We start from the raw sequence: 20,174 nt of genomic DNA, 5'->3' as shown, positions 1-20,174 counted from the left end.
GTGCTTGGGGGACCATATGGGACACCGGGGATCGAACCCTGTTCTGCCATGTGCAAGGTAAATGCCCTATTCACTGTACTTCACTCTGGCCCCAGGTTTGTTTATTCAGATGTCTAATTGTCCAGCATTTTATCGATTCACTTCCGGTGTCAGGCACCCTCTTGATGATTCAGCCAGTCACAACTTTTATATACCCCCACCCTTCTTGGGTGTGGGTTGAACTTGTGACCCGCTACTATCCAACAGTTTATGGCAAAGGTATTGGCACATTAGTTCTGTGACTGTTGGTACATCGTATGGCAAGGGAGGCCATCGAGATGGTATGGGGGTTAGGGTGCATGCATGGACTCAGGTCGGATCCCTGGCACTATATGGTCCCCTGAACATTGTTGTGTATAGCCCTAAAGGCCCTGGCATTTCTGGGTGGCCCAGGTGGTTCCTGTCACCTTGGGCCCAAGCACAGTGCATCCCCAGACCCTAGCACTTGAACTACTAGCCCAGTTGACTGGGTATCACTGGGAATGATAACCCTGCTCAGACTTCTGAGCACTGCTTAGAAGGGCCATAGGTCTCCCACCACCCCCAACAACAACAAATATGGCAAAGGAGGAGTGATAGTTAGATCAATCAGGGTTGTAATCACTGGATTTTGAATTACTCCTCAATGGGTGTGTGTTTCTGTGATTTATAGTAAGAAATATATATATATATATATATATATATATATAGAGAGAGAGAGAGAGAGAGAGAGAGCTTCTAAAAATAGTATTACTTAAGTGAAGAGAACTATAAAATGTGTCTTTCCTTATGTTAATAAGGCAAATCTGGGAAAGACCCCAGGTAACCTAGGGTTGGAGGATGGCTGTCAAGAGAGCTGACCCTGTGATTTGAGTTTTTAGCACATCCGTGATTCAGTTGAGATTGAGTTCCATCGTCAATGGCTAATGATTTCGTCAATCTTGAATATGTAATGAAGAGTTCCTCTGTCCAAAATGGGGCTGCAAGACAACATTTGCCCTGCATGCTGAGGATTCATGTTCAATCCCCAGCACTGTGTGCCCCCACTGCCCCAGTGCCATCATGAGCACAGAACTGGGAATAGATCCTGAGCACCTCCAGGTGTGAGTCCTCCTAAACTCAGGTAACCTGCATGCCAGACAAGCTCTTTACCCACTATTTCTCTGAACCCACCAAATGCACACTTTTATTTATTTATTTGGTGTAGCCACTCCCCCAAACCACAGTTTAAATTACAACAGCTTGAGGCTGGAGATATAGTATAGTGAATGAGTAGGGCACTTGCCTACCTGAATTTGATTTCCAGTACCACATAGGTCCCTGATCCCTGCCATGAATAAGCACTGAGCACTTCTATGTATGGCCCAAAAACAAACAAATAAGCATATTGAGATGAAAATTAAATAAAATCTAAACAGAAAAAAATATTCAAATTCTAATGTTTCTTCTCTTTATATAGTCATATAATAGATTATCATCCAATAATTAAAATCATGATCACACATATCAAGATGAAGAATTTTAAAACCTTAATTTTATTTTATGTATTCTTAGTATGTGTGATATGCCAAAAACAGAAAACATTTTAAGTGTTAAATTAAAAGAGCATAATGTTGGGTTGGGGAAAACTCCACTACACAACCTCCTTCTACTCTTGCCCTCACAGCTTGGGATTCTGTGAGTACTGAGGGTGGGGTTGGAGGGCAGCGGTGATAACCTGATGTAGCCGATGATGTTCCAACAAGGGAAACCATTGGTTTGTTGAGAGTGAGACCTTTCAAGTGCTCTGAGGTGATCTGAGCCTAGGAGGCCACACATGGATGAGAAATTAGTGGGTAGATATATTTGAAGTGTCTCTCTGTGGCCACTACAGTTACTAGAACATCAAGTGTGGCAAAGTGAGTTTGGCCAGCAGACCCATTTATCCTTTGAGATGGAAACATGAAAACTAAGAATCCTGAGCCATTCTGATTCTATCATTGAGATTCTGAAGCTCGTGGTATATTGGTTTCAGAAATTTTATAAGCTAATTTCAGGGGAGAGGACGTAGTCCACACCCAACAGCACATGGGGGCTACTCTTGGCTCTGTGTTTGGGGGTTTCCCAAGCAGTGCTGGGGGGAAGGGGACAATGTGATGCATGGGATTGAAATGGGGCCAACCACATGCAAGGCAAGTATCTCAACCCCAGTACTGTTTCTCTGACTCTATATTAATGTTTACAAGAAATACTGGACCAGAAAGATAATACAACAGGCAAGCCTATTGCACTGGACATGGGTTCAATCCCGGCACCACATATGGTGTCCTGAGCCATGCATATTATGTCTTTGAATATGAACCAGAAAAATGTATGTCCTGTCTGGTCAACCAAACTTCTATTTATCTTTATGTTGATTTCAAAGAAATAATGTCATTGCAGGCAACACACATTGGAGAAATGACATATTACAGAAGTCAGGTCATTTGCATATTTGTGCATGATTGTGCATCATGAACACTCCAGAATACAGAAGGTTGCACATTTACCTTATATGCCGCATCGCTGACAGCTTTGATGTTGGCTTCTCTCCACATTCCGGGCACCCCATCAATTACTTCACGATAGTTCACATAATAGCCAGTAATTTCAGCCCCTCCAGTCTTATCTGGTTGCTTCCATCCAAGAACCATTGAGTCACGACAACTTTCAAGACAAGTGATATCACAGGGTGGAGATGGTGGCGCTGAAGCAATATGAATAGTTTGTGAGTAGACATAAATGCATTTATGATTCTACTGATACCTTGTTCATGAGTACCATACTTGGGGGCACTAGGTCTTGCACAGTAGTACTAAAACAGGAGACTGTTAATAGACTTTGGCATCTCATCTGGTGCATGAGGAAAATATTGACACTCAGTAGAAATTTATGGTAATTCCTACTCCAGAGATAAAAAAAGAACCTGTCCCAAACTTTCAGAAATGACAATTGTTTGAAATATTAGCAGCAAAATGCCACAATACTCTGAAAAATGATTCTGTTTCATATCAGAAGAGTACTTTCCTCAAGATGTGTATTTTTTGTCTTTGTTTTTGTTTTTATGTTCTATCTGTGGAAATGGAATGCATATACATATTTATCAATTTCTGCTTCAGTTTTCTTATTAAGAAATAGCTAGCCTTTTAACATTACTAGTATACCCTCGTGAGACTTTATATACAGATTTGTCTACACACAGGAAAATTCGTACTGGAATTCAGTTAAGTTTTACCTTTGGAAATTGTCTGCCATAGAGGCAGGGGGTGGGGTGAGGTATGGCTGGCTGGAGGCATACTGGTGTATCCCTCCAGAATGAGGTCATTGGTGGTGGAAAATGCACCCTGGTGGAGGGATGGGTGTTCGATCATTGTATGACTGAAACTTAATCATGAAAGTTTTATAAATGTATGTCACAGTGATTCAATAAAAAAGTTTTTTTCTTTTTTTCTCAATAAAAAAGTTTTACCTTTAAAAAATATTTTTAAATATAGGTTCAATATGTCATAAGATTTTCTCTCAACATATAATAATTTTTGTCACATTATTTTTGATCTAATGTTAGAACATAGTTCATATATAACAAATACTACGTAGCTGTCACTGTCTTGAAATCTAAACAGAAACATTTTCAGGGATGTTCTAAGAATCTTTCTTCACATATGTGGCTTTGTCAATGAACTTTACATTCAACTACTGAAATTATAGTTTTAAAAATGAAATAAAAAGTGTTGGGAAAAAATCTCTATTGATATAAAATAATATAAAAATAATTATAGCACAGCGGTTGGGCGTTCGCCTTTCATGCAGCTGACCTGAGTTCTATTCCTCCGCCCCTCTTGGAGAGCCCGGCAAGCTACCAAGAGTATCGAGGCCGCGCGGCAGAGCATGGCAAGCTACCCGTGCATATTGGATATGCCAAAAACAGGAACAATAAGTCTCTCAATGAGAGGTGTTACTGGTGCCCGCTCGAACAAATCGATGAGCAACGGGGTGACAGTGACAGTATATTATAGAAGTTAAAAGGAAGACTCAAAACCATATAATTTTTAAGATAAGATGTTTCTCCCTGCCATCATCTTTATTCTTTACTTTTATTTCATTCTTTACATTTAAGCAAAAAAGTCTCCACTTTCTATCCCCTCCTCTCCCTTCCTCTATTACAGCAATGGTGAATATGAACTCTCAAATGAATATCCCATTTTATTTTGAGTTTAAGTTACAATGGTATCAGAAAAAAAGAGAAGATATCACCAAAGTTGGGAATGGTGTAGAAATAGATGACAAATTTTTCAATTTGTCAGTATATGCATTCCATTTTTATTTGATAAAAAAAATATTATAGCCTAGAACAGTTAAGTCACAAGTACCACACATGTTAATCAGAAAATTCAGAACTGATTCAGAACTTATTTATTTAAACAAATTCGTTATGGCAATGTGAATCATATACCATGGGAGATAGCTAAATTATAATACCCTGTTAAACTTTTATTGCAACTAAGAGTAATGTTACCTATATTAATTAGAAATAAATGTGAGAGGCAATTTGAAAACTTGAGGATGAACAAGAAGAGTGAATAACTGTGATCCTGATAGGGTGCCACTTTCTTATGAAATATTTATCCTCCACATTCACCCCACACGAATATTTCAAAGAATTTGACTATCAAATTCTTTCTTCCCTCAACTCCTACTTTCTTAGGAAATGAGGTCTAATGAATGTTTGCCTGAGAAACACCCTCCCCCAGAAAAAAGATTCTATACCCAAATTTCCGTAAATATCCTACTGTCATTAGGCACAATAATTATGTAAAGAATTATATAAAATTACTTCCATAATTCATGAGACAAAAGTATCAAAAACATAAAAGTAAGCAAAAACATTGATGAAAGTGAACACAGATGGAAGAATGTGATCCAGACAATGAGGTGAGGACACTGATGGAGACAGATGGAACAGTTTGACTTTTTCAACTCTCACCTAGATCCTTCTTCTGTTTCAGAGGCTCAGACTTACTGTTCCCCATAAGAGCTGTCTGTGGTGGTGGGGTCAGCTCTTCCTGAACTGTTTCACTTACATTACTCACTTCTGTCTGGCCCAGGTTGGGAGAGCTACTGGGTAGTGAAGATTTGTTAAGTTCACTATCAAGCAAAGCATCTTTCTTAAAGGCTGGCTGGGAGACTTCATGCAAGCCAGCCCCGGAGTCTGTTAGTCCAACAGGTGTATCCCTCAGTTCAGGCCACACATCTGGAGACACTCCTCCCCCTACAATTGCCAGATAACAACAGGAAAACTTTGAGCAAGGACATAATACAAGTTGCTCTTCAGAGAACAAAGAGAAAAACATTAGGACACAAACAGAACAAAAACAATTTTGGTTTAACGAAAATCACTTGGCTTTGCAAGAAATGTGGAAAGCATCCACGTTACATCAGTTACACCAATACACCAAATAACTACTTCAACTTCTCCATACTTGGAAGAAGAATAAATGAGAAAAACAAAAACAAAAACAAGAACCCAACAATCACAGACAGAACAGGAACTATTTTGATTTGCAGAACTTAAATATATGTAAGAAAAAGCAAATCTTGGACATTTCTTGAGAAGTATGAGCCCTATTACTCAACAGAATGAGGATGGGACGAACTACAAAGTACACAAAAGACATTCTATTAAAGATCCTTACTTTATACAGTTAGAATTATGTACATTTCTAAATTATTAACAATCTGCACCTCCCAATCTCAAAGAAAGATGTGCATTATTGTGCAGATTATAATGAATGTTAAAATGTATGTAGTTAGCTGAAGGCCATTAATATTTAAAAATCTCTCTCTTTAACTCTGAGCTCCTACACGACTGATTATATTTTTATTGCTCGAAATGGCCTGGATCACTGCCCCACTTTATTTAAGATTGAGAGGTACATCAGTTACTTAGATAAAATTACTTTATTACTAGTTTTATTTTATTGGTTACTCTATAAGCAGAGATGAAACATGACTATGTCTTGCAGGAATTTTAGAGGAGTTAATATGTTAGTTGGTATTAGTGAAAACAAGCCCGGCTCTGAAGCAAATGAAATGACTTTCCGGTTAAAAGATTATGAGTGATTGATTATGTGTTATGGGTAATATACCACTTCATGGAACAGGTGGCCCTCCATAGTCCCAGGATGAGCCTGAAGTTAGAACAGAGTTTCTTTTACACAGTGGAAAATATCTGAGGATACTTGGACTTGTGGAGATGAAAAGGCTACATATGGATGCACATCTGGATGGGTGGAGGCAATCTGTGAAATGACAGCTATGAGAGGTTAGATGGTACCTGGAATCAGGGGAACCAGTCATCTGAGGACTGGGCAATGTCAGACGCTTTAAATGATTTCTGGAGAGGATGTTATCTTCCTCTGTAACCTAGAAAAATTCCTTTCCCACTCCAAAATTATGAACCAAGGACTCACCAATAGCTGCTTTGACTTGAATCACTTCTGAATCCGGAGAACATTCACTAAGTCCAGCTGCATTAACCGCTCTGACCCGAAAAATATAACTCTGACCAGCTGCCAACCCATGACAAGTAAATCTAAAAAGAAAGTTTTAAAAAACATTTTCATAGGAGGAAAATAAGATTATTGTTAGCTTAACTGAATGGTCTAGTTATTTTAAAATAACTTTTTTAAAACAAAAAGTTGTAGAGGGATCTAGGTAATGTGTATCTGTACAAGGAGGTAACTAAAACAATTTTCTAAACTTACTGGAAACAAAAAATGTTTTTTCCTTCTTAAGTACCTCACCCTTGAGTCTCTATGTGCTCATCAGTAAAATGGGAATAATAATAAAACCTTCATAAAACTTTTTGTTGTACGAGGCTCAATCAAAAAGTACATCAAGTACCCTTGCAGGGTCTGATCCACAGGAGACATTTAATAAATAATCAGTGGTATTAACTGCAATATTAATGATATTTTAGGTGTATACTTCTGACTGTAGCCTACTGGCTTATCTTGTCATAGGGTAGTCTCTGTCTCCCTGCATGCTGGAGAACGTGAAATTACTTAAGAAATTACACTAGAATCTGAAAATAAAGTGACAAATAGACTCTAGAATTCCAATATAAAGACAGAACAATAATGTGTGGCAGCTTCAAGTAGAAAACCACATTCTTGAATAGCTATTATGGATATAAATAGCTCTTTTCTTAATCACTGTAACTTTTAATCCACTCTAAAAACTATAGAGGAAATAACAGGTGTGGTAACAACTCGATTACAATTAATATGTTGAAATATTAAATAAAGGTATATGTAATCTAGGCCAAACCTTTAGGCCAATTCAGTTCAGCAAATATTTACTGAACCCTTTAAGGTGTTCCAGACTCTGAGCTAGGTATTGTGGATACAAAGAGGAATAAAAATACCTGCCCTTGCATAGTTCCTATCTATTTGTGAAAAGGCAAGTTTTGAAATGAATATTTCGAAATAGACCAAGGAAACTTATGGGATGTAAAAGGAAAAGTGAAATGCACAAACAGTAAAGTGCTAAGTGAACCTCTTGTCTTGTAAAACACACTGCCTTCCCTGGTTTAATGATAGGTCTCTGTTCTCTGATGTTTTGCAAAAGTACCAATTCATCCTAGATGGGTCCCGTCCTCGGAGTTAAAAGTGACTCAAGCCAGACCCCACCCAACAACCTGTTTGACATTCGGGGATGGGTGCATATTCTCTCAGATTGGTTCCAAATCAGAGGAGACTCAGAGTTTAGTTACAACCCAGGATTCACCATCAGCTGGCAGAGCTGGTTGATAAAAAAATTGAAACGAGAGAAAATAACTAACCCTCCCACACTATGACAGATACAAAAAGGTATTCTAAATGTTCTTGCTTGAGGGTTATTGATGTCCCCTTGGTAGGGTGTTTTATCATGCATATATTTCAGAACTTATAAAATGTAGAGCTGAGTCTTCTCTGCACTTAAAATGCCTCAATAATTCATGTTATCTAGTGTCTATGAGATCCTTAAAATATAGTAAGACCAAAAGTGAGTATAAAGGACAAAGATCATATAGGACAGTAATCATGAAAAAGTTGTAAAGTGCATTCTTATAAAAGTTAGTCTCATGTGTTTTTAAGTGTTTAATAACAGAAGTAAACATTTCTTTAAATGTTTATAGTTGAAACTTCCAGTTTTAAATCCACTTGGAAATGTAAACTATAAGACTTTCAAGCTTTGCCTCCATTGGGTGCTCTATGGATTCATGGTTTTGTTTCCTCAAAGTAGCTTCTACGACACTAGAGTTGGATCCCCACAACTCCCAACACACTGAGGTTACCGTGGGCCCTTTACAGGGTTGTTGTTGCAGGGTTCCCATTTGCCAGAGCCGGCTACACTGGATTCTATGTAGTATCCGACCACCTCTTTGGAATCTTTGGATTCCTCCCATGTAACTACCACTGATGTATCTGTATTTCGGCTTGGGATGATTTTGCCTGGGGGCTTAGGAATATCTGAGAAAAGAGGAAAGTGATGACAAACTCAGGATAGTTAAAATTTTTCATTTCTCTGCTATATGCGCAAACACACATATAGATTCACATCCACATGCTTCCAGCCATATATATTAGGGAAGCATCACTGTCACTGTCATCCTGTTGCTCATCAATTTGCTGGAGCAAGCACCAGTAATGTCTCCATTGTGAGACTTGTGTTACTGTTTTTGGCATATCGAATATGCCACAGGGAGCCTGCCAGGCTCTGTCTTATTAGGAAAGTAATCAAGTCAAATATACATTTGCATTATTTTACATTGGTTAAATCAGAAAATACAAAAACAAATGTGTTAGTTTGGAAGCATAATGATAAACTAAACACTTACGGGCACACATATCTGCTCCAGAAAAATTAAAACATTAGTAAAGACTTTTGAAACTTCTGGAGTTCACATTTTATAAGTTTATAGTTCATGAAAAATAATTTTTAACAAACTATTTGAAAGTTATAAATCACATTGAAAATATGATAGAAAGTTGTCCTCATTTGGAGGGGGCACATGTGGCAGTGCTCAGAGGCTACTCCTAGCTCTGTGCTCAGGGTTTACTCCTGGTGGTGTCTGAGGAACCATACATGGTGCCAGGGGTTGAACTAGGGTTGGCTCCATGCAAGGCAAGTGCCCTGTACCAGGATACCACCATTTTTTACTTATGAATAGATATTCCAGTTAGAGTCTTGCTTTGGGATATTTTCTTGAAGTAAAATAAGATTCTAATGGTTGGACTTGACTAGACTCTGCACTTACCAAGTTTGTCCCCTACCACAGTCACTTCCGTTGCTTCTGAGGGCTCACCAACTCCTGCCGAATTAGAGCATCGCACACGGAAACGATAGGATTTTCCCTCAACCAAGTCAAAAAGAGCAAAGTGAGGAGACTTCACTGGGAGCTCTGTGTTCACGCGCTGCCAGTTTTCTGTCTCAGCATCACACTACAGCCAGAACAAGGAAAGCCGAGGAAAGTTCAGTATGGGTAAGCAGAAGATCCAGACCAGGCATCTCACAACTTCATTTATCTGCCAACAAATTCCTACCTGTTATGCAGGTTAGACTGGAGAAGACTTTTGGAGGAAATGGGGGAGGAGCAGTGAAGTATCTGAAGCCCGTAGAATTGTCTAAATCAGATCTAGCTTTATTGCTTGAAAAATATTTGGCTTTACTATGCCATGCCCTTTATAAATAAATAAGATCATCAGTCTACTTAGGGATGTAGCTCAATCCCTGGCACAGCCCCATATGCCAAATGCAATTCTGATGATATTATCACAGGAATCCCAGATCATTGGAATCCCAGTTTTCCATTCAGTGCTAAAAGATGCCTGGTCATTACAACAAAAAGAAAGAAGGAAGGGAGGGGGAGAAAACCCTTTAATTTATTTATAATACAGTTTGGTATCAGATACCTTCTTAATTCTTAGGATAAATAATTAAATATATAAACTTTTTAATATTTTGATGTATTTTCATTACATTGTTATAAATTGATAATTTAAAATATTTTCATTAAGGTTCATATTTTAAAAGTTTTTTTATGGTTCAGTTTCAGGGATACAATGCTCCAACACCAATATCATCACCAGTGTCAATTTCCCTCACCAATGTCCTCAGTTTCCCTCCCACAGCCCAGCCTGTCTCCTTGACAGGCACATTTTTGTTTCATTGTAGTTTGAATCTCATGCTTTCAGTTTTATTGGTTCTGTGGTTCATATATTTAGATATATCACATCTCTACACCATTGATGTGTCCAAGGCTCCACCTCTTGCCCCTGTTACCTCCCATCTGCCTCTTCGTACTAATCCCCAAATCTCCTCAATTTCTTTTCTTCTGTATCCTCATTCTATTATCTAGGGAAGAGGGTAATATAGGTGTCCTCTTTTGACATCTTGCATTCTTTATTTTTTCTGTTATTCTTATGCCACAGATAAGTGGGATCATCTGGTATTTGTTTTTCTTCTTCTGACTTACTTCGCTTCACATGATATCCTCATGTTGCAGTGAGTAATTTTATCATTCCTTCAGCTGCATAGTTTTCCATAGTATACCACATCTTCATTATCCATTCATCTGTCATTGGACACCTTGGTTGATTCCATAGCCTAGCTATTGCTCTAAGTGCTGCAATGAATAAAGGTTGCAAATGTTTTCTTTTTGGATGGGTTTAATGTATCCTGAGGGTAGATAATAAGAAATGGAATTGCTACGTTATGTAACAACTTTGTTTTCACTTTTCTGAGAAGTCTCCAAACTGTTTTCTGTAGGGATTGAACTAGACAACATTCCCTCCAGCGGTGCAATAAGTTCCTTTTTCACTGCATCCTGGCCAACATAGATTGTTCCTAGTTATATACATATATATGCATATATATGTAATTCTCACTGGTAAAATCTTATTGTAATCTTGATGAGGATTTCTCTGAAACTAAGTGATGATAAGCACTTTTTTATGTGTCTATTGGGCCTTTTTCAGAGAAATATTTATTCACTTTCTCTGATTTTAACAGGATGTTGCATTTTTTTTGTTGATCTTTGTGAGTTCTTTATATATCTTGGGTCTTAAATCTTTATTTGATATGGAATAAAGCAGTTGTATGGACGTATTAGTATCATTGAGATTCTTGGTTGAGTAAGGTGTTCCCTGTGGCCTGGCTTAGTGGAAGGAGTGACTTCCCGATTCCTTTCAGTGCACCTGATTGGTAGGTTTTAAGATTGACATCTGGGGCTGGAGTGATAGTACAGCAGGTAGGGCATTTGTCGTGAACGTGGCCAACCCAGGTTCGATTCGCAGAATCCCATATGGTCCCCTGAGCACCGCCAGGAGTAATTCCTGAGTGCAAAGCCGGGAGTAACCCCTGAGCATCACCAGGTGTGACCCAAAAACAACAACAAAAAAAGATTGACATCAGCAGATGAAAATCCCTAGGTTGGGGGTAGGCAGATACAAACATAGCTGCTAACAGGGCCCCCAAGAGTCTTGGAATGAAGATGCCCTGCCCCCATTACATTATTTTAAGGGTTATTTAGTGATTTTGTGGGTTTTTTTGCTTTTTTTGATGGGGGCACATCTGGCTATGCTCAGGGGTTACTACTGGATCTGTGCTCAAGGATCACTCCTGGTGGTGCTTGGTGGATCATATGGGATGTCAGGGATTGAACTTGGGTTGGCCACGCGCAAAGCAAACACCCTACTCCCTGTACTATTTATCTGGCTCCGTGACTTTTTTTTATTTTTTGTGTCAAACCTGGAAATGCACAGGTGTTACTCCTGGCTTTGCACTCAGCAATTACTCCTGGTGGTGCTCAGGGGACCATATGGCATGCTGGGAATCGAACTCTGGTTGACCGAGTGCAAGGCAAAAAAAGCCCTACCCACTGTGCTATGGCTCCAGCTTCTCTGTGACTTTTTATTTCAGGAATTATGACCATTATTGGTAGTTACATTCCCCCCTAGGAACAATAATAATAATAACCATAATTGCCTTTCAATATAATAGCTTCAAGGTAAAGGTTAGACTTTAAGCTTTCAAGCCTATCTACTTGAATGAAGTATTTTACCTCTGGTAAATATTTTCTGAGCTGAATGCTATCTTTTAAAGTTTCTACAAAATTTTCACAAATATTCTGTCTTTAGATACTTCAATGGAATCATCTTTATCACCTGAATTTGTACCAGTTATCTTTCTAGAGAATTTTGTAAAGATATCCAGTCTTAGATATTCAGATTTCCATCTTCCTTTTCATCGATGTATTCCAGTAAGGGCAAAGCTTTCTTGAAATTATATTCACCCACACCTGTTTTCTTCACAGACAAATCAGTCAATGGGTTACAGTGCCGTCAGTACTGACAGTACACTGAGCCTTTTTCCCCCGGCAGCTGTTTGGGTAGTCCCCTGATGCAGCAGGAAACACTTGGTGAAGCCATTTCTTCAAGTTTTTCTTGAAAAAGTCTGAAGTTCTTGCAGTCAATTTATTCAAGACAGAAGGATATGCAAGGTAATGTTTTCATATTTTCCAAACACATATTTGCATTAGCTTTTTCTAATTCATAGTTGTAAATTTCTTGTAATCTGCTAATATGTTCTTGGTAGCTTGCCGGGTTTTCTGAGAGGGGTGGAGGAATTACCCGGGTTGGCCACGTGCAAGGCATCTTACCCACATAGCAGAACCTGGCAAGCTACCTGTTGTGTATTCGATATTCTAAAAACAGTAACAACAAGTCTCACAATAGAGACTTGAGATTTGCTTGAGCAAATCAACGAGCAACAGGATGACAGTGATACAGTGAATATGTTCAAGAACTTGCCAAAAATTTGCCACCTGTCCCTGCTAAGAAATGAGCTGAATAGAGATATGCTGGGGCAGGGGAGGAGGGGCATGGTGACAGGAGGGAAACTAGGTGGTGAGGAATGTACACTCATGAAGAGATGGGTGGTAGAACACTGTATGACTTTAACCCGACAATAACTAGCATTGTAACTCTGTATCTCACAGTGATTCAATTAAAAAAAGAAAGAAAAGAAGAAAAAAGAAATGGGCTGAAATAATAGTTTTCTTGCTCTTTTTCTCTGAGATAACATCAGAGGAGGAAATCTGAAAAATTCTTTTTTGGAGGGTGAGGGGTATTACTCTTGGTTCTGCACTCAGGAATCAGTCCTAGTGGTGCTCAGGGGGCCATATGGGATGCCAAGAATCGAACCTAGGTTGGCTACATGTAAGGTAAACACCCAACCTGTTGCGCTATTGCTTCAGCCCTAAAAATCTGAAAAATTCATATCTACAAACTGAGTCATGGAGTGCTGGTCTAGTCTGGATGCAGTCTACTTGCATATTTGTACTAAGTAAAAGTCATAGTATTTTTTTGCTAAAGAAGCAGTTCTTGAGTTCTGGTCTAGTATGAGAGGAGTGTATGAAAGAGCTGATCTTTTCTCCTGTTATTCCATCTTCAGATTATTGCTTCTTTCTTGATCACTAGATTTGTACAGAGCCTTAAGCTGAGAAACAACCATCCAAGAAGCACTTGTTTTGGAGAACGCTGTCTAAGTTAAATTAAAACATTTTCAGGACAAGTTTATGGTAATGCACTATTGCATTATGCCAGCATGATCACTCATTGCTGACAACAGAACATACTTGGTCTCTCTCTTCTAGAAGCTCTTTCTATACAGGAGTTTCTGTTTTACTGACAATGAATGTATCTCATTCTCTCTCTCTCTCTCTCCTTATTTCCTTTAAATTAATACTTGTAATTAGGTGATGTATTTGTGACCTAATTCACTAAAAAATAAATTTCACAGGGCCAGAGCTGTAGTACAAGGTGCTTGCCTTGCACACTGTTGACCTGTATTTGACCCTCTGCATCTCATACAGTTTCCTGAGCACCGCAAGGAGTGATCTCTGAGCTCAGAGTCAGGACTAACCCCAGAATATTGCTAGGTATGGTCCCCAAACAAACAAATGAACAAAAAATACACAGAAAAAGGAAAAGAAAAGAAAAGAAAAGAAAAGAAAAGAAAAGAAAAGAAAAGAAAAGGCCATTGACATAAATTCTGGGAGCTGCCTGCCCACTGTTGTACCATAGCACCAAGAATAGTTCTGGCACATAGTAGACAAGCCACAATATTTTTTCGAGTGAAAAAAAAATGTTTCTGAATTCTGACTGAATGAATTTAGTGAAAAATTTTTTCTTTCCCTTAATCATTTCTATTTTGGAAAATAATGGTAATACTAAAGAAATTCTATCAAGAATAAAATGATCTAAAGTGACTTTGAAATGCTTTTTTATGGGGGCCTGGGGGTGGGGGCGTGTTTTGAATCACATCTGTTGTCGCTTAGGGGCTATTTCTGACTCTATGCTCAAGAGTCTCAGTATCTATGCTCAAGATACCGAGAGTATCCCGCCTGCACGGCAGAGCCTGGCAAGCTACCCGTAGCGTACTCGATATGCCAAAAACAGTAACAATGACGGTCTCATTCCCCTGACCCTGAAAGAGCCCCCAGTGTGCCATCAGGTTACGCTAGCACATAACAGGGACGAATGGAGACGTTACTGGCACCCACTTGAGCAAATTGATGAACAACCGGATGACAGTGATACAGTGATGCTCAAGAGTGACCCCTGCTGATGCTTGGGGACAATATATGGTGATGGGGATTCAAGATAGAGTTTGGCACATGCAAACCTCTTGTATTATCATTACAACCCTACAATACTTTTAAAAAAATTTTTACTGAGGTATAACTGAAATATAACATCATATTTGTTTCAAGCATACAATACAATAATTTGATATTTGGTTGTGATAATGATCACCAAAACAAATCTGTCTACTATCTGTCTCCACACACCACTGCAAAATATTTTTTCTTGTAATAAGGACTTTTCAGATCTACTTTTATCAGCTTGAAACTCTCTGTACTATGTACACTGCTGCAATTGGGCGATAGCCTTAAATTCTTGAATAAAGGAATTGCTGTATATTTGAGCTTTGGTAGCAATCTTTTCTAATAAGAAAATATTTCTTGGGGCCGGAGCGATAGCACAGCGGGTAGGGCGTTTGCCTTGCACGCGGCCGACCCGGGTTCGATCCCCGGCATCCCATATGGTCCCCCAAGCACTGCCAGGAGTAATTCCTGAGTGCAAAGCCAGGAGTAACCCCTGAGCATCGCTGGGTGTGACCCAAAAAGCAAAAAAAAAAAAAAAAAAAGAAAATATTTCTTGGTATATATCTTGGATATATTTTTGCTAACAGAGCAGACTATTAGCAGTCTTCAGTAATGATTTTCCATTTCTACTTTAATTTTCAACTTGGTCCAAAATCAGCAGACACTGTGCTGCTAAGAACTTTCCATGAAGTTTTAAGAGACTTTTCCAGAAATCCATACTTTGTAAAATACTATCTTTCTATTAAGTGGCATACTGTAAGTTTACTAGCATACCACTTGGCATATAAATTCATTGATGTGAAAATGGAAGAAACGTAAGATGGTGAAAATAACCTAAAGTTATCTATTTGGTCTCATTTTTGTTAATAATGATCCATAGAATATATAAAAAAATACACGAGTATTCTTGGACTCAGTTTCATCATGTGTTTTTTTTTTAAAATAAGTTTGGCACAGTAATTTCTAAAGTTCGTTATAGTACCTTTAATGATAATGTGTCATTGCATGGAACATAGAGAGGATAAAGTCCCCCAAATAGTCAACATGCTGCCCATTGAAAAATAGAACTCTAATCCTTTATTTGATGGCTTATGGAAGTCTTTATGTATTTTCCCTCGACGAGCACACAATTATCAATCTCTCACTTTCATAAAAAAAATAAACTTCAAAACTCTCTAATCATCTCTATTATGTTTTAAAGTAGAGAATGTAGAGGTAAAATTATGTTATTATGAAAACTTTTCAGAGGAAAATTTTATTTATTTTTAATTGAATCAGTGTAAGATACAGTTAAAAAGCTTTCATGATTGAGTTTCAGTCATGCAATGATCCAGAGAAAAACTTTAGCTTGGGAAGGCCAAAAAGCAGAAAACTGTAATGGTTGGCTCCATGAACTGAAGCCACACTAGTTTCATTTGAGTAGGTTCAAATTTGAACTCTGGGGCTGGAGCAATAGCACAGTGGGGTAGGGCGTTTGCCTTGCACGCGGCCGACCCGGGTTCAATTCCCAGCACCCATATGGTCCCCTGAGCACTGCCAGGGGTGATTCCTGAGTGCAGAGCCAGGAGTAACCCCTGTGCATTGCTGTATGTGACCCAAAAAGAAAAAAAAATCAAATATGAACTCTGACATGACCTGGTTGTGTGACCTTGGGTAAATTACATACAACAATACATGCCTCAATTTTCTCAACAAAATGGGCACAATGAGAAAGAAAAGTATTCCCTCTTGGGGTTACTGTAGTAAGAGGTTTTACATTTGTAGTGGGCTTGTAGCAGTTCATAATCCTTGGTAAATGTTAGCTATTTTTACTCCTGATGGTTGAAACAGATTTGTCATGTGATACAATGCTTTTCTCTCACATAACCGCATTTGCGACAGAGGAATGAAAGAAGAGCCCAGGCATAAGACAACTGAAGGAGGTGAGGGCTGTAAGGAATGTAGGAAGATAGGGATACTGGGAATGTTAGAAACTGATTCCTTTGACCCTCTTGGGAAAAAACTCTTCAGTTTCAATCATTTTGGGGAACATGGTTTAACTGGTTGTAAATCTTTTGCTGTGATGGGCAAGTTCGTGTTTCACATACATGCAACTCCTGTAGCACTGTCTCACTGTCATCCCATTGTTCATTGATTTGCTCAAGCGGGCACCAGTAACTTCTCCATTGTGAGACTTGTTACTGGTTTTGGCATATCAAATACACTATGAATAGCTTGCCAGGCTCTGCCATGCAGGCAGGATACTCTCGGTAGCTTGACAGGCTCTCCGAGAGGGATGGAGGAATTGAGCCGGGTTGGCCGAGTGCAAGGCAAATGCCCTACCCGTTGTGCTATCACTCCAGTTCACATGCAAATCCTAGATTAAAAAAAAAAAGTTCAAAAAAGGTATGAAGCACCAGATAAGGAAGACAGCACAGCTTTGGCCTGAACATTCTGGAGATGGAAATGGTACAAAACAAGAGCATGGGAAACTCCTTCATTTTGAAAATCCAACATTTTATAAGTGGTTTATCAGAAATAAAGTGAGCTCAGGAGAACAAGTTGAATTGGCAGTTGAATAGTTCTGTAAATGTGTCCCAGGTCTCTGGATATATTCTGCTCCCCAATTACCTCAACCCTCTGACTGTTTTGAACGTCACTGTGTCTGCACTAGGCTACTCTAGACTGACAGTAAACTTATCAGTGGTCTCTTCTGCTCCAGCCTAGCAAGTGAGCTCATGGAAAAACATGTGCATTCTTAAGCAGACTCATTTGCACTTAGGTCTAGAAAAGTTCATGAAGAAATTAGAGTTTATGTGACCAGAGGAAATGTTCAGCAGAAGCTAACATTGAGTCATCTGAGGAAAATGCTTCAGTGGTAGCTCATTACTATCATTAGTGTAGGAAAGAGGCAATTAAAAAGACAGAGAGCTTTTTCAGAACTCTCTGTAGAATGTTTCAAAAAGATTCGATGCATTAAACACACCAGGAATGAGCATTTATTTTTTCTTCTTCTTTTATTGAATCACCATCAGATACAGCTACAAAGCTTTCATGATTGACTTTCAGTAATAAAATGATCAAACACCCATCCCTCCACCAGTGTACATTTTCCACCACCAATGTCCTCAGTATCTCTCCCACCACCTCCACCTGACCCTACCCCCTGCCTCTATGACAGACAATTTCGTTCTTACTCTCCCTCTCTCTACTTTTGGACATTATTGGTTTGCAATACAGATATCGAGAGGCCATCATGTTTGGTCTTTTATCTACTTCCAGCACATATCTCCCATCCCAAGCAATCCCTCCAACCATCATTGACTTGGTGCTCCCTTCTCTATCGCATCTGCCTTCTGCCCCAGTTCATAGAATGAGCATTTATTGTTAAATTCTTGCCCTCTACTTAAACAAAAATAAATAAGAAAAACTTTAAGTTGAGAATGCTAACTAAATTATACTTTATTTGATGCTTCTATCCATAAAATATAAATATATTTTTAAGATATAATTTTGGTAATTTGTACTCTCTTTTAAAATACCCATATCGAATGCTGAAGAGATAATCCATTTATCATGACCAATTCTCCAGGGGCCAGAGAGAACAGTTCAGATGGTAAGGTATTTGCCTTGATAAAACAAGATTGCCCACTCTTGCCACTTCTATTCCATATAGTACTGGAAGCTCTTGCCATAGTAATTAGGCAAGAAAAAGACATCAAAGGCATCCAGATATGAAAGGAAGAACTCAAGCTCTCATTTGCAGATGACATGATACTATAGTTAGAGAACCCTAGAGACTTCACAAAAAAGCTCCTAGAAATAATAGATTTGTATAGTAGAGTGGCAGGCTACAAAATCAATACCCAAAAGTCTGTGGCTTTTCTATATACAAATAATGAAAAAGAGAGAGATTAGAAAAACAGTACCATTCACAATCATGCCTCAGAAAATCAATTACCTCGGAATCAGTTTAACTAAAGAGATGGAGGACCCATACAAAAGAAAACTACAAAATGCTACTCCAAGAAATAAAAGAGGACACAAGAAAATGGAGACACATCCCTTGCTCTTGGATTGGAATGATTAACATTGTCAAAATGGTAAAACACCCCAAGGCATTAGAAAGATTCGATGCAGTCCCTATAAGGATACTCATGACACTTTTCGAAGAACTAGATCAAACAATCCTGAAATAAATTCATATGGAACAACAAACCCCTATGAATCGCTAAATCAATTATTGGGAAAAAGAAAATGGGGGGTAACACCGTCCCCCACCTGAAACTGTACTACAAAGTGGTAATAATTAAAACTGCCTGGAATGGGAATAAAGACAGACCCATAGATCAATGGAATAGAGTCAAATATCCTAAAAACAACCCTCAAATATATGGTAACTTTCTTTTATAAAGGAGCAAGAAATATGAAGTGGAGCAAGGAAAGCTTCTTCAACAAGTAGTTCTGGGAAAACTGAGCAGCTACATGGAGAAAAAAATGAACTCAGACCTCTGTCTAACACCAGACACAAAATTCAGATCAAAATGGATTAAAAAACCCTCAGTATCAGACCTGAATCCCTAAGTTTCATGAAGGAAAGTGTGGACAGAACCCTCCCTGATCTCAAGGCTAAAGGCATCTTCAATGATGAAACACCACTAACCAAGCAATTGGAAGCAAAGATAAAGAAATGGGACGACATTAAGCTCAGAAGCATCTGCACATCAAAAGAAAACGGTGATCCAGATACAAAGACAGTCATTGAATTGGGAAAATGTATTCACCCAATGCCCATCTGATAAGGGGTTAATATCCAATATATAGAAGGGCTCCAGTCCAGTCCAGTCCAGACTAGAGTGATAGCACAGTGGGTAGGGTGTTTGCCTTGCACGCGGCTGTCCCTGGTTTGATTCCTCCATCCCTCTCGGAGAGCCCAGCAAGCTATCTATAGTATTCCGCCCACACTGCAGAGCCTGGCAAGCTACCCGTGCGTATTCGATATGCCAAAACAGTAACAACAAGTCTCACAATGAAGATGTTACTGGTGCCCGCTCGAGCAAATGAACAACGAGACAACAGTGCTACATATATAAGGGCACTGCATATACAAGGGCAACTTACAAGGAAAAAACATCCAACCCCATCAAAAAATGGGGAGAAGAAATGAACAGAATCTTCCTCAAAGAAGAAATACAAATGGCCAAAGACACATGATAAAAAGCTCTACATCACTAATCATCACGGAGATGCAAATAAAAACAACAATGAGATGTCACCTTACTCCACAGAGACTGCCACACATCAAAAAGAACAGGAGTATCAAAAGCTGGCATGGATGTGGAAAAATAAGTCTCTCCTTCATTGTTGATGGGAATGCCAACTGGTCAACTTTTCTGAAGAACAATATGGGCATACCTCAAAAAGCTAGAAACTGAATTTCCATACA

General features: G+C 38.8%; 1 protein-coding gene across 1 annotated transcript in view; it reads right to left on the bottom strand.

Annotated features, from left to right (window-relative positions):
- Window positions 1-20,174, bottom strand: part of MYOM1 (myomesin 1) — a 142,493-nt gene that overhangs the window by 52,521 nt on the left and 69,798 nt on the right. The window contains exons 15-19 of the mRNA XM_004606000.2: window positions 9,338-9,521; window positions 8,375-8,549; window positions 6,507-6,628; window positions 5,021-5,305; window positions 2,547-2,743 (exon numbers count right to left, since the gene is read on the bottom strand). Coding sequence (XP_004606057.2) covers window positions 2,547-2,743; window positions 5,021-5,305; window positions 6,507-6,628; window positions 8,375-8,549; window positions 9,338-9,521 — 963 coding nt within the window. The remainder of the gene's footprint in view (window positions 1-2,546; window positions 2,744-5,020; window positions 5,306-6,506; window positions 6,629-8,374; window positions 8,550-9,337; window positions 9,522-20,174) is intronic.

This window comes from Sorex araneus, chromosome 2 (assembly GCF_027595985.1).
Source record: "Sorex araneus isolate mSorAra2 chromosome 2, mSorAra2.pri, whole genome shotgun sequence".
NCBI lineage: Eukaryota > Metazoa > Chordata > Mammalia > Eulipotyphla > Soricidae > Sorex > Sorex araneus.
This window is presented reverse-complemented; position numbering and strand designations above follow the sequence as displayed.